This window comes from Xiphophorus couchianus, chromosome 22, assembly GCF_001444195.1.
Source record: "Xiphophorus couchianus chromosome 22, X_couchianus-1.0, whole genome shotgun sequence".
Classification (NCBI taxonomy): domain Eukaryota; kingdom Metazoa; phylum Chordata; class Actinopteri; order Cyprinodontiformes; family Poeciliidae; genus Xiphophorus; species Xiphophorus couchianus.
In genome coordinates this window covers 24,164,041-24,180,221 of record NC_040249.1, presented here as the reverse complement: position 1 = coordinate 24,180,221, position 16,181 = coordinate 24,164,041, and the positions used below count along the sequence as shown (strand labels likewise).

The window sequence follows — 16,181 nt, the reverse complement described above, 5'->3', positions numbered from 1 at the left end:
TTTTAAATTGTTATTTAATGGACGAACGGATGGATTTTTAACAAAGTGTCAGTTCTGATTAGCATCTGTACGTGCTGATTGTCTGCTTTGTGTGTAAAAATCAGCAGATCCATCATCAGGCTGATTAGTGAGTTTCCTGCTGTGAAAAGTCAAAATGACAAAAGGTGAACAAAAAGTTCTTCATTGTGTCAAACGAGTTGAGTCTCTAATCAGCCTGTGGAAAGTGGAACGGTGCCTTTGTTAAGCCAATGAGAGCAGCGGAAGCAGTGAGCTTCTCTTACATGCTGCAGTCAAGGACAATTCAATCAAGCAGTCCCTCACTGCGCCTTCCAGATGAGCTCTAATCACAGTTCTGTAATTAGTGTTAGGGAAAGCACGCATCTGTGTGATATTAAAACGTTTACAGATTGAAAGAGCAGAGTGTTGGAGGTCAAGCTCTACAAATCACTGCCGTTAAAATTAGAAAAGGTCGCCCAGGACACCAGGCAGGAAAACAGCCTAACCTGAGCCACTATGAAACCCTTCTACCTTTAGCGATAATATTTGCTGAGTTCACCTTGTAGTGTCAGGCAGTGAGCTCTCACCCTGCGGTACACCGACTTCAGAGAAACCGCCACGGAGCGGTCTGACAGCAGAACCCGGGCCCCTGAGGGACACAGGGAGGGAGATGAAGGCTTTTCCTCTGGGACAAGGACCTGCTTGCTATATATTTAGAGGAGGCTGAAAACATTCGAGGTGTGTGTGGGCGTGTGTGTGTGTGTTCAGCAGAGTGTCATTCATTTCCTCAACCCCTCATCGGTTTTTGTGTGGGAAGCTCCAAATGGCAGCAATGGAATAAATCTCAGGAAATACCTCAGGCTGAGACCAATACAGGTTAATTATCAGAGGCGTGGGCGCGTGTGTGTGTGTGTGTGTGTGTGTGTGTGTGTGTGTGCGTGCGTTTGTTTCTAATACCTTGTGGAGACCATTTTCCTGACACATACTACTTTGTGGGGACTGAAGCCTGGTCCCCACAAGGGGAAACATTGTTTTTGGGTCAGGGGTCAGATTTAGGACTAAGGTGTGAATTGAGTTTTGGTTAGGGTTAGGTATATAATGGATAGGGTTAGGATTAGGGTAAAGTTTAGGCTGTAGAAATGAATGGAAGTTAATGGAAAGTCCCAGCAAAGATAGCCGCGCAAACATGTGTGCGGGACTGGGCGTGTGTGTTGGTTTGGGGCGGGGCGGGGCGGGGCAAGGAGGGGAGGGCATTTTCTGCCTCTGAATTTTATTTCCATGTGCAGCTGCTGGTAGCTTGTGTTTCTGTCTAACATGTGAAAATGTCCAGTCTATGAATAATGAATCGTTTTGTGGTCAGTTTGATTATTAGAACTTCTTCTCTCTTTTTTGTGTGCTTCTAATTGACAGCAGCATTGTCTGAATTACTTCTTTCTGAGAACATGCTGACAGCGTCCTTTGATCCTGGACAGACTGTTTTCTTTAAAAGCCACTTCCTGTTTCATATATTTAGTCCCTTCAGTTTTCTCCTCTTTCCTTTCACTGCTGAGCTTCTGAGTCCTTCAACAGTTGTTTACTCTAAATCTGCAGAAAAAGCAGTAACCCTCTCTATAACCCTCCATACACGCACACACACACACACCCACCCCCCCACGCACAGAGAGCGCTTGTCTTCTGAGCTGACACAGACCATATTCTTCAAAACAAATGGTTTCTACATGATAATGACTGATTTCACTGTCATGTGGAATGGATTATCTCCACAGGTTCAATCTACTTTTTCTTTACTTGGTATAGATATAGACATAGAAATATAGATGTAGATGTAAATGCATGTCATTGCTTTTCTCACAAACTGTTATTTGTGAACATGGTACATCTACATCTATTGATTAAAAATATGGTTTCAAACATTTTTGTTTCTTTTTAAAACCTTTCTGTGTTAAATTATGTAATGGCCTTAACAGATGAATTTGTAAAAAGATTTTTCATGTACATGTCTTAAGGGCCCAAAACAATAAATACATTACAACCCAACATATTCGCAGTTTGGAATATGTTACTTCAAATTATTTTCAGAAAGTTTTTATAAAGCATATCTATATATTTTTAAACCTGCAGAGTGCAGTGATGACTGATGATGGTGACAGGAAGCAGCCAATCCAGTGGAGATATTTTTTTTCCCTTTTAGCACTGATTGGCTGAAATAAAAAAAAAATGCATAGTTTAGCTTCTAATGCTAACTGTTTCCACTGTGTGTATTGATTCATTTCAAAATATATTTGTATTTGAACTATTAAAATAGAAACTTATAAGCGCTTTTAAAGAGGATCTAAAGACACTGGAGGTTCACTGTCTATAGGTATAAAAGCATGTTGCCTCCTTATTGGGTGGTACAACATGCAATGGCACTGAAGGCATTCTGTTTTATTACATTATACATTTCTGCATTAGGATAACAGAGAGCGGCTGTGTAATGTAATGCATATGGAGCAATAAAGAGATGATGAGGTTGGATAAATGACTGCAAGGACAGTAAGCCGTAATGAGCCGATCAACCGATAGTGAGGATTGAAATGCCACGGCATCAGAGCGGTGACAGACTGATCTGTCGGGGAATCCCTGCTCCTGGTGTTTCCGTCAGCCGCTCAGTGCTTTCAGTCACAGATTCCTCCTGCCATAAGAAGCTCTGCTTGTTCCGTCTGCTAATCTTTCCTCCACAGGCATCATCTGATGCTGCTGCTTTCCACACACCTGTCATACATCCTGTCATTGTTCCGGAGGATTCAGAACGATCAGGTCCAGAAATAGATTAGAATGTTTTTGAACAGTTTGGTTATTCAGTCACTCCATTCAGCGAGTGAATTTAATTAAATTCAATTTATGAAACTTTATTTGTCCCCAAGGGGGGATTTAAAGGCAAAAACATAAACACAACCACTTAAGACACAACAATTATCCGAAAAACAGCACAAAGATCTAATCCAATCACCTACACCTCTAATATTTGAATAATTGTTACACAGCAAGTTTCCTGGAGCATTTTGTATTTACTTACTGTGGAACAAGTTGCCTACTTGTTCCACAGTAAGTTGTAGTGAGCACAAAGTTTCTAACAGGAAATCTGAAAACTCTTCTTGATATAATTCATTTAAATTGTGTGGTTCTCTGACACAGACCTCACCTTTAGCCAAAAGCAATGAAGTTTCAACAGAGTTGAGGTCAGAGCTGAACAGTAGTCTGTTTTATCCAAAAACGTTTTAAGGGATTCTGTTTTAACAATCAGATTAAATAAGTTGAGTATTTTTTAAGAAAGAGGCTTAAACCTGTAATACTCCAGCAAATAAAATCCCCTGCTTCAAAATTTGCAAACATTTTCAGTTTTACAATTTTTAAAATTAAACATTTCCACATTAGACCACAGTGACTAAAGATGTTTTTGGGGAACTCGAGTTCAGGTTGTCAAACTGTCAAGAACGGTGGTGATAGCATCAAACTGGCTGTGGACCAAAGTTGTAAATATTGTTCAGATTCCTCATTTAAAGCCCCAAATAAACAGAACATCGCTGCCAAGGAGGGACTTTAATATAAACCACTGACAGAAGTGTATTTTCTTCAGTAAATGCCTCATATTTTACATCATTTTCTGTTGTAAATGCTCATCTTGAAGTATTTTTCTCTTGCTGGGTTTGATTGGATTCCAGCTGGACTGATGCTTTAGAAAAACTAACAATGAAAAACTAACTATGCAGACAACAATGATTGTCTTTATCACAGGAAACAGCAGACTCACTTCTGGTCAGGATTCAGACTAAAGGGACGTGAATGAAAGTCAGCTGAGGTGAAACCTTTTTCAGCATTCTGGGTCTGAAACCTCTGGGAACGATTCAACCATCAGTCTCATTCTCCAGTCCCTGAACAATCACTTCATCACACACTGAAAGGCAGCATTTTTACCATCCTGAATTGAGTTTTTCTTTTTATGGAAATGAATTTTTGACACCTCTGGAAGACCGTCTCACTGCCTCCGTGTTTCTGTCTGTTTCTTTGTGTTTTATGGTTCGATCCAGCTGCATGCTGATTACCGAGGGAGGATTCTTTACTTCACATTAAAATTCCTCTGGCAAAGCAAATAGTGGGGTTTGATTATGAAGCTGTATAACACAGGTTGTAATGGGAGACTGCAGGGAGAGCAAATATGCAGCAGATAGCTGCTTGTGCATGTATAGCAAATTCACTTGTAATCACAGTTACTTCTGCAACGTAAAAAAGAGCAAATAAAGCAATATGAGCTTCATTGATTTTAATCTAGCTGCAGGTGGGATGTTTGCTGTAATAATAATGACTACAGATTTCTGGCACTGTGGCGATGTTGAACTTGTGTGGAAAAAACTTTTTTAAAGTTCAAGTTTTTCCGTTTTTATTATAATCTAGTCAAAAATGACCTTATTTTTTCAAGTGGAAGCAATATTTTTCTTAGATTTGCATAGGTTATTAGACTGACATACTGTATGGTGCATTATGTAATGCTGGAATTATTTTTAAGTACCACCACATGTCAAAAAATACTGATTTATTTAGTTGGCATCAACTTCATAACCATTTTAAAACCACAAGGAAAGATTTAAAGAATTGAATCCACCCATTCATTCATGAATTAAACTGAAGGTTTAAAGAGTGGCAGGTGGGGCAACAATTTCTTTGTACTTTTATTCTTACTTCTTTGTGTGTAAACTTGAGTCTGTATCCGTGCTGCTGAAGTATTTCTGTAAATAACTGGATGGATCAGAGAGGTGAGTTTGATTCTGTGAGATGCAAACACAAACTCATCCTCTGCTTCGCTGGAGTCCAGCAGGGTTTTCATGCTGATATGCAAATATCACCGGTTTATCTGAGTGGTCCATGCTGCCGTCACATGAGCAGCGGCACACTGAGGTCTGAGGCAGACAGCTGGACACACAGCATGTCAGGTGAGTCTCTGGAGGGTTCAAACACAAAATGACTCCACTGAACCAAAGGAAGTCAAGTGGAATCTGGATGCACTTTCCTGCTGACAGACGCTGTTTTCATTGCAAATGTGTGTAAATCTTACAGCTGAAAAATCACCTCATCCTAGCACAAAAAACATTAGCAATAAAAATGTTTTTAAAACTGCTGTGTTTCCATTAAGCTCATTTATTTTTCGTAATTTTAATTTGCACAGTTTTATGATCAATTAAAATGCAGCTAGTGATTGTTGCATGAATGCAGAGCAGACAGTAGACAGTAGTCCACACATATTGATTTAAATCATGATCAATATTCTAGATGAATTCAAACTTGGGACATTTATGTTTGAATGATTCTAAACTGAGTATTACTCTATTATTCCTCCCACTAATTATTCTCCTCATTAAATGAGTCACACTGGCTGGTTTCCTATAAATACAGAAATAAATATAAAACTGAGTTAATGTGTGTGGAATAAACAGATCTATAACATCCGACTCACTTCAAAGAACCAGAAATCCCATCTGTAGGATGGATGATCAGACTCTTCCAGACTGCCATTACTCCCTCCAAAAATCATATTTTTCATCGAGTGCTGATGACGTGACATCCTCCCCTATTAGCAGTTTTCTTTAGTTTTATTAAGGAGAAAGCTCTGATGACACTGCAGCAGCTCAGCTAATCCAAATTTCACCCTCCCCTTTATGTAAACCAACAGTGCTCTCGGTCCAAAGACTGACGCTCACGTCTCTGAACAAAGGTTTGCCATCGCATTGGACCGAGAGCTGCTGCTGTACGATAGAGGCTAATGTTCATCACGGCACAGAAATAAACATCAATAAACCCATTTTACCTGCTAATAACCTCAATCTGCACAGAGGCAATCATTCTCTTATGACAACATAATCTTATCACATTTCACATGCAGTACATGCAAGCAACAAATTATTTTCCTTACCACTGTCATTTTTAGAATAAAATAATCGATCAAAGCTTTTCTGTTGGCACAACATGAATTCTGTTTTGCTTTGTATGTTACGTAGAGGAACAGTTTGTTTCTTCCAGCCAGTCAGTCAATCAAGAAGCTTTTAGAAGCACAACAGAGTCCTCAGAGTGATTATAGGGTCTATTTTCTCTGAATCCGCTCTTACACTAAAACAACATAACAACCTGCTGATTATTGTTGCCCAATGACCATTAAAGGCAGCATGCTTCTAAATTTGTCAGCGATTTCATATGAAATTAGCTTAAATGGCTACATAGTGAAAATATGTACCTGTGAAAAGCAAATGAAAAAACCCAGAGCTCTGAATAGATAATCTCATTTACACAAACACTAACAGAAGTAGAATGAACTCCAGCCAAGAAGAGATTTTTTTGTTTTGTCTTGCATCAACCTCACAATCCTTTTTTTTCTTTGCCTTTGACATTATTAAATGTCAAAAATCTGTTTTCATTTACATTTCAACTTTTGATTTAAATGCTATAAATCCAGGACTTCCTGAATGTCCACTCTGATGTGTTCCTGGTTGACCGGATGCCACAAACTACAGCGGAGTTAATGTGGAGGACACACCAGCTGCTTTTCAAAGTAAGAGCAATAGCTCTCTTTTCAACATAAGCTAACTGTCGCTAAAGGAAATAAAACATTGGCTCTCTTCCTGTGATTTTTGTATCTGAGCAGAACTAAGAATGCAAAAAAGTATCTTAAGATCCTGCTCTGTTTAATCAAAACCAGGCACTGAGAAAATTACAGCAACTTGCAAGAGTGATCTCTGAATAAAAGATGATTTCCTAAACTAGAAGAGAAGTTATTCAATTTCAAGCATGCTTTGGTAAATGTTCACATTGGAGCGATATGTAAGGGAAGTAAGCGCATATGTCACACTGAAATTAAAATCCCATTGGAGATAAAAACCAATGAAGCTGCAGAGACACACAAATGTAACCATGACCTCTGAATCTTACATTTTTATTTTACACCTTCATTTTATTTTTTTCAATTTATGTGACAAACTAATAAAAACATAAATTATAAAGCTGCAGGAGGAAAAGTTTGAAAAGAAGAAGTTTTTAAGATGGGGCTTAATTGAGCTTCACAGGTGAAATAATTTGGTTAAATGTAGTTATAAGTCCTGCACTCCACAAAGCTGTCTTTGATGGGAGAGAAGAAGAAAGTTCTTGCTAAAAGAAATCCACAAGAAGTCAAGTCTGCAGTTTGTCTCAAGCCTCACCTAAAAATATTCCTGTCTAAATAAAATGTGGCTAAAAGGTGAAAAATGAAAAGATGTTAACATTAAGACACATTTTCATGTCTACGCCTGAGACCGGGTTAAAACTTTGTCTTTCAGTGACTAGAACATAGAGCCCAAACAAATTCATATGTATGAATGATTTAGTCAAAGTAACAGCCTAAATCCAGTTAGGGATCTGTGCCAGATCAAAGTGGACAAAGACCATACATATTTTTTCAAGACGTAGCAAAACAAACATGAAGCTTCTCAGTTTCTCCTCTTTGACATCAAACTACGATGAACTACATGGCAGCTGTGCGTCTTAAATCCTGAGCCTTTAACTGTTTTAAAGAACGACACCAGCTGACCCCAATTATCCTGCATGTACAACAGTTTCTGACGAGAGTCAAGAATGCAGTCTGCCACTCCTCACATCCACACAGTGTCAGCCTCACATCTGAGAGGATCCAGCTTCAATCGCTGCTGGCCAAAAAGACTCCAAAAGGCATAAATTAAAGACAGTAAATATAAATAAAGTAAAACATGCCAGATGTCTTTTATGTGGCATAGTTGTATAAAAAGTCATGTTTATGTGATCATAAAGAGAAGAAGCAGATAAGCCTGCGTTTGCTTTCTCTGTAGAAAAAGAAAATAAAACCTCTTGGTTACTCTGATCAAGGTCGTCGTGACTGGAGCTTTTGTGGCAGGATGCAGCTCTGTGTTTATGATGGAGCCAATGAAAAATTACTTTTCATGTGACCCTCAGTACTGATCCATAAAACAAAGAAAAGCTCCAATAATTGTAAATCTCACCGGCTCAGACGCACAAACAAAAAGCTGAATGTTCGCCAGGAAACTCATCTGGGCTGCTTAACACTGACAGTAAATCAGCTGATGCTGAATATTAATGATCATGTAGAAGAGCAATGCAGGCAGAACAGCTGCATTCTGCAACTTTGAACTTTTTTTTCCCCTGAGAAATAAAAAAAGGATGTCTGCCTCATCAGTCTTCTGAGAGACATTTCTCTCTACTGTCTCCACATGCTTAATCAGGAGGTGGGGTTGCTGTAAAGTCATTGGTTCCCTTTGACAAATGACTTTTCACCCACTGCCATCCTTTTCTCTAATCATAGCAGAGGGACTGCTGGCTGTCTCCAGGCATCGATAAACGGGAGGGAGGTACTGAGGACAAATTGCAAATCCATGAAGGAGCAGTAAAGGAAAAAAGTAACTATGCTAATGCTCACTCACACCCAGGTTGAATGCATAGCAGACAGTATGTGAGTTTCTGGACCAAGGGAGGAACTCATTCCCTACAGAGAATAAAAGTATGCACAGAGACGACATCCAGACTGACTGGGATTGGAACCCATGACCTCCTTACTGCAAGGCAGCAACATGTGGTTATCTTTTTATTTGCACCAAAGATTAACAAAGGATGTATCTGTGAAGAAGACCAAGGTCATTTGGAGTGATTGTTTTGACCATCCCAAGTCTGGAAAAGTTTAGAAACAATTTACTTCACAGTTCAGCACATTTTCTCCAGGTTGTGTCTGTGGAGTATAGTTTCAATTAGACTGATTCCTAAAACAGCCCAGGATCCCAAACATCAGAAAATATCGACGTTTGTCTCCTGGGAGACAAATTCAGGAGCTTCAAAGAAGAAAGAACCAGGTGTGAAAACTCTCCTGTCCTTTGATCAGTCATATTGCACTTTATGAATTATACACTTCATATTAGTATTTAATTTATTGGTTTTAAATGTTTTACATTGTGTGCTATCAGTTTGCAAGGCAAGAAAAATCTATTTGTCTCCTATTGAATGTGTTGATATGAATGAATTCCATTTGATTTATTTTGTCATATTTATATAAGCCTGGATTTGAATTTCAACTTGAGAGTACAATTATAGTGAATTTTAAAAATAAAATCAATGTCAATGAACTGAACTGAGTTGAATGGAACTGAAACAAATTCAAGATGAATCATTAAAAAAAAAGAAACAGAGACCCGGAAAACAAACCTGATAAAAACGGACCAGATTCCTCAACGCAATAAAATTGTAATAATTTATTATTTTCAAAGGTTGCACCTCTCTGACATGAATCCTATATTCACTGCATCACACCAGCATCGCCTTTCTTGGTGGGACTTGTTGAGGACAGTTATGAACCGCTCTAACCTCTTGCCAACAAAATAAAAAAACTGTTAAATGAAATGATTTTTAATGTAAATGTCATCAGATCTGTCCATGTCAGAGAATTAAACGCTGACTTTTGTTCTCTTTTTTTTTGGTGCAACCTGTTAACGCGCCGCCGCTGCTGCGCTCCGGGGATCCGTCCATGGTGCTGAACTGCGGCTTAACAAAGACCCAGAAACCTTCCGTGTGGCTGATCGATCTGAATGTTAGAGTTGAAATCCTACAGAAAATCTATTTGATCAGGTCCGCGGCAGAACTCACATTCTGTTTGTTTCGTTTGAGAGGAAACTCAGCTGCTCGAGGTTTTTACTCACGCAAAAACTCCGAAGAGCAGAACTCGGATCCCAATCTCCAAAGCCAGCTGCCGCATGTCTTTCCTCCGCTCTGTGGGCGAAACATTCATGGTTTTTGAGGAGGAACGAAAATGAATCCGTTAAGTGAAACGAACAAAGGCAGTCCCAGTCTGCGCTGCGGGTTCTTCACTTTTATAATCCGTGGAACCAGTCCTCCCAGAGGCGACGCTTCCTAATCACGCACGCCGCGCGTCTCCATCGCCGTTCGGTCACCTGAAGCAGCAATCTTTCCTTCAGCCTCAGTCTCTCTGCGGCTTGCTTTAGTATGACTCTGTTACTGTCTGCCAGCTCCTTGAACTGCTTTCTGTGGGTTGGAGTGTGGGGAGCGTGAGATATCAGGAAATATGGGAAACGGTTCAGGTGTTGGATGAAACTGAGCGGGAGTGAACGAAGACCGGAAAGTAACGGGAGACTCTGAGCGTCACGCCTCTCTCTCTCTCTCTCTCTCTCTCTCTCTCTCTCACTCTCTCTCTCTCTCTCGTTTTGCATTTCTTGGCTTTACTTTGACGGATCAAATGAACAGAAGTTTCAAACTTCGGACCTCTCACCAAAGAGTCCAATGAGAGACTTAAATTCAATCATTATGGAATTGAACGTCGGATCAATTTTGGTCTCTTATACCTGGAATAATAAAACAATAATTTTTAAAAGCAAAATTTGAAAACACAAGTTGGAACTTATTGTTTAGATTTATAATGATCATGTTTCTTCATGTCAGCAGGTGTTACACTTCTGGAATGACCTGAGGTCCAAAACCCAACCATGTCAAAAACGTAACAGGCTCAAAATCCAAATCTTCTAAATCATCTTTTTTAGAGAACTCAACTGTTTGAGTGAAAGTGGTCAGAAACTATGATGACTTCTGCAGTGAGACAAATAAGAAGAGCTGAAGCAGAAAATGTTTTAAATGAATCATAAATAAAACAAAACCCAGAGAACCAGAAACTGTGGAGCACAAGAGGAAGGAAACTAATAGACTTAAAACTGGTCAGTGAAATGGAAACTGAAAGTCACCGAATTGTGAACTGAGGGGACATAACAGAGAAACTAACAAAACACTAAATGTTCTTACTAAAGTGAAGGCTTGGTTTTCCCTAAAATAAGTCAAATTAATCTGCACTGGAGACAGAGGAGGAAAAAAACAAAACTTAAAGTGACCAGACACAAAGACTCCTGATCATCACAGGAGCTTCCTGATGGTTTGTCTTCACACCAGGAAAAATGGAGCAACATCAACATTATTTAAGTTGACAGCAAATTTATGTTGTATAATTATTTTGAAATGAAAAACGAACCACTCAAATCATTAATATCATTAAAAAATATAAAAAAATTTAACGAGAGGTTGTAAACGTCTGACAGGAACATAAATAAGTAAGCAGCACTTTGAGGAACAAGGTTTACTTCTGGTCTCATCTTTTTTAAAGAGACACATCTGTTTAATATCCATCCCCTTATTAATAATGTAAGACACTAAGTGAAGCAAAGATAAAGCAGAGATCTTTATCCCATGGTCCCAGTGGGTGATGATGAGCAGAACTCAGCCAGAACAGCAGCTGGGAGGAAGAATCAATCAAGGCTTGTTTTCTGGCTCAGGTGGTCAGCAGCCTGACACAAAGTATTACAGCAGGACATGAGAGAGGAGTCCAGCTGCCATTCCCGCCCAGCGCGTCCAGCCCACGGCGAGGCGTGGAGTTCCTCAGGGTCCGACCGGCCTGATGAGCGCAGGCAGCAGCAGAACCTGTCCAGATCCTCAGACACATGAATATTTTATCCACTCTTAAACTGACCTTCTCGCTTTAGCTGCCAGTCAAATGCAGTCTCCTGTAGGCGTGTGTGTGTGTGTGTGTGTGTGTGTGTGTGTGTGTGTGTGTGTGTGTGTGTGTGTGTGTGTGTGTGTGTGTGTGTGTGTGTGTGTGTGTGTGTGTGAGACTTAGGTGGGAAAAACTCCTGACCCAGAAACTTTCCTCTCTCCTTTCTGGGTCAAAGACCAGACAAGCAGAAAACTGACAAGTTTGGAAACTCTGTATTCTTGCTAACAAGGCATCACAGCAAAACTAAGATTAATGCACAAACACACACATGCAGAAGAGATTTTGACCTTTTTCTTTGTTTCAAGCAGAGAAATGTTAAATGTGCCTGAAGTCTGCTCTGCTTCCTAATAAGAACACAGCAGAACAAGAGGAGACGTGAAGCGATGATGGGCTGGGAGGTGAACTCCAACTTCAAAGCTCTCTTCCAACCATCAGAATTTGGGGTTTTTAGGGAGTGTGGCATGTTTATTAGAAGCTATCCACACGGCTTCTTCAGGCCGCACATCAGTCACGAATAAGATGATTCACTCTGGTCAGACCCCCGGAGCGTCAGCACAGGATGGCAGAAACAATTACAGGAACGGCGCAGCAGAGGCATATCTTTCTTTGTTCTTTTCTGCAGCGGTGATTGTGAGTCACATTCCCCGAGGTTCTGTTTATTCTGCCAGGTTAGATATATGCTGCACTCTGACAAAGAAAAGCCCTTCAGCATCACAAATGTACAAAGTTGGTCTAATCGCCTCCACGCACTTGTGGCGTTTGCCGTATTAGTTTGATCAGAGTGACTCACCGCGCTGCAGAGGAATCATCCCGACTCTTCAGAAGCTTTAAGGTTCGGTTGACATCATTGTTCATTATAGTGGGATTAGTTTCAGCAAGAAAAACATCATGGTTTTAATAAAAAGATGTTTCAGGACCAAGGCAATATTCTCACATACAGATCCACTAAAGAAGATGAAATATTGATGCTGCTGAACAAATCTAATCACTGAACACCAGAAATCTGGATGAATTAGATCTGGCCATGAAGCAGAAATGTGTTATTATTACAAAATCAATGCAATCCACAGCTTAAATAGAGCAAACGATAATTCATATGTGTTATTTATTCTTTAATTCTTTGAGAATTTATGATTCACTTTTAAAGATCATCAAAGCTGTATGTTTATCAGGTATGAAATTATTTCTACCAGGTTTGTGACTTCTTGCTCTATTTTACAAACATCCTTTTATGTAACAGATCAACACAAAGTTCCACCTATTTTCTTTAAAGTTGTTGTTTTTTTTTCAAATAAAAATATAAAAAGTATGATATGAATTCAGAATCTTTGGTTGATAATCCAAATTAAAGTCCAGTAGAATCAGTTCTCCCACCTGAGCTGTGTCTGGTGCTTTCTGTTCTATTTCTTGTTATTCTTGATGTTTGTTGAATATTTTGTATGAAACCTCTGGGGCCGTAACACAACCCTGAGGTTAAACTGCATATGTTACCCGGCAACCCTGGATGGACTGAGGGTAATGTGGTCATTTTGTTTTCTCAAAGTGTGATGCTGTGATACAGGAAAGATGAAACACACACATTTAGCCTCCATCTAACAGGAAGATCCATTCTTCTTCTGCATATTGAACATATTCTATGTACAATACTTCATATCAAATACTTCAGGTATCACTAGTAGCTGCAATGGCTGGAGCAGAAAGGATGAATCTGAATGTTTGCCACAATGTTCATGTTTCTCCGTCATGGTTTGCCACATAAAACCCCTCAAAATGGTAGCAGTAAATTCTACTGCGTATTCAGGGCCATTTGACAGTAATGTTACACAACAAGCCAGATAAATAATGCAACAATGAACAGCAAATATTGTAAAGAAGACAAATATCAGAAGCAATAAATAACATGAATTCAAAAACATAATCAGAAAGGGAGAGAAGCACAAACATTTTAATTCCACCACTTCTACAGATCACATATAATTAACCCAAAATTGTTATTGAATTATTTTCATATATCAGGGTTTGCTGTTGTAATTTGATCAAATACAGAAAGGTTAACGGATTATGAGTATTTTTAAAACGCATTGTGAAACCTGCAGTCTGCGGAAATGACTGATATCGTGAATAACTGGAGCCGGCTGGATAAATGAGCCAGTCAACACAATCAGATGTTTTCCTCCATGTTCTGAAATGTTACAGAGATACAAGGAGATGCCAGGTTTCTGTCTGACAGCAGCAATATATTTCAATTACTCTTGAATAACTGTCAGACTATTCTACAATCAGTCAAATTGCACCAAGATGCATGTTTTCACATTTTACAATGCTGAAGAAATCATGAATAATAACAAATGTTGTAACCTGACAAAATTAATTGATCCAGTTATTAATTTACAGTGTGATATCTAATTTTGCTTGAGGTTAAAGATTAAATTAAAGCATAATCTGCTCACATAAACTAGGAATTTAAAAATAGTTTTGCTTTTTATTCTCCTCGACCTAAAATTCTCAACAAATTGAATTAAAACAAGTAAAAACTTATTCCTGTGAAGTGAGAATAATTCAGTTGAATGCTACTGTCTGATGACGTTGTTCTATTTTTATTTTTGCATGTTGAATCCTGCATTGCTTTGCTCCTTGACTGTCTGTTAAGGCTGTTACTAAGCGCTCCTGTGAGGCCTAGTTAAAGCACTGAAGAGCTTCAGCAGCATGCTGACAGTGAGCCATAGAACATGTTAAATAGGCTGTATTTTGGCAACAGAGTCTCTTTTAATCACTGTCCGGCAGTTCAGTTTCTGCAGCCACACAATCAATAAGCCGGTTAGTGCAGATGTAATACTTCACAGCCGCCCAGCTCCAACTTCACTTACAGTGATATCTGCTGTCTTGGTTTGGGTACAGTAGTAATTAGGAGGTGAATTATTTCATTAGGTTCTTACTGGCACAATGCTGCCACTCTGCAGTTCATTGAGAGGACAGTGGATGATTCCATTTACTAAGCAAAGGTCATTAAATTGTATTAAGCAGAGAAAAGTGTGGCTTAAAGCTGATTGTTTAACTTTAACAACAGATCTGAGTTTCAGAAAATTTAAAAGTTTGACTAACACTTTAATAACTTTGCATAAACCTTGGCGATTTAATAAAAGATGGCAGATAATGTCAGTTGACTATGGCTATGCTTAAATTAAAAAGTCATAAATTCAATATTTATTGAGGTGTGTCATGGGTATATTTGTCTGTGAGATTAAATCTATTGATTAGCAGCAGTGAAAAGAACAAAAAGAGACAAAAAGAAAGAGAGACCTTAAAGAGGAGGCCCTGATGGTTCCTGAACAGAAAGATTAACTCATAACTTCACCGGTCATGTCATAAAATTGACAAAAGTTTCTGTGTAGAAAGGCAGTTTTTCATGTTTTAAAGAGAATCAGTCAGTTGCATTTTGGTAAGTAATGTTTAGAGAAAAGATTATTAAGCGAAATATAGAATTAATGTCAGGAATGTATTTGAAAATTTCACAAACAGGCAGTGAAAATCATCTCCATGACTGACTCTTTCCTCTGGTCGTAATTAGATCCAGTTTCTGAGCTTCGCTGAGCCGCCATGTCACTTAGAGTTCAAATCTTGTCATTGATTAATGTCTGAATATATGAGAATTTGGGCATCATTCCTCAATCCTTCCTTCGAACAATGGCTGGAGAACATCCATCGATTTACCCCTGAAACACTCTGTCTTGTAAAATAAAGAACATTTATTGATTTATTCAAGGTCCCACTTAGTTTTCTGAATTCCCAACCTCCCATTGGTGACTAATTCCATCATTTTTTCCATAACTCAGATATTTTCTCTCTCTGCCGCAGGCTTTTTGGAGCTTTTTGGAGCTTTTTGGAGCTTTTTGGAGCATGTCACCATAATGTTTGAACCAAGCTGAAGACAGACCATTAAAACAAGCTGAGAAGGAGGATTACAGCAGGCATTACTCTGACCACAGTTTCCAGTATTATTAAAAGTAAAGAGTGCAGGAGTCTGTAGGCATTCTTCCATAATGTCGATACAAGAGGAAATGCAGGCTGATCAATCAGATAGAGAGCAAAGGAAGAAATAAAGATAAGAAAGTCAACCAAACCTTCCAGTCTGAATCCCACAGTCAGCTGATGATGCTCTATAATGTATTTTGAAATATAAAGATGTTATGAAGACCCAGGAGGCCACAGGAGGAGAATACACAAAAAGCTAAAAAAATTAATACATTGATTTTTTTTCCTTGTCACTTTATTTTGTTTAATTATATAAAATATTCACTTTAATAAATCATTTAAAAGCAAAGCCTGATTTGCAGCAAATATGGGATAAACAAGGAGGGATGAAATCTATTTATTATTCAGTATTTCAGAGACAGTGATCTTTTGTTTTTGGTTTAACTGTGAAAGGTTACCAACAGAGCACCGCATTTATAAATTATTTGGTGAAATTTCATATGCAAGACTTGGTTATATTTCATGAAGCACTGCAGGTTTGAATTATCTGAAATTAATGTTTCTGAGCGTGATTACTTCTCTTGACTGAACAAGAAAAGGTGAGTCACGCAGCTGGAAGAGC

At 38.8% G+C, this 16,181-nt stretch overlaps 1 protein-coding gene across 1 annotated transcript in view; it reads right to left on the bottom strand.

Annotated features, from left to right (window-relative positions):
• plpp4 (phospholipid phosphatase 4) overlaps positions 1–9,823 on the bottom strand; it is a 52,029-nt gene extending 42,206 nt beyond the window's left edge. The window contains exon 1 of the mRNA XM_028007830.1: positions 9,735–9,823. Coding sequence (XP_027863631.1) covers positions 9,735–9,823 — 89 coding nt within the window. The remainder of the gene's footprint in view (positions 1–9,734) is intronic.
• Between the last annotated feature and the right edge of the window lie 6,358 nt (positions 9,824–16,181).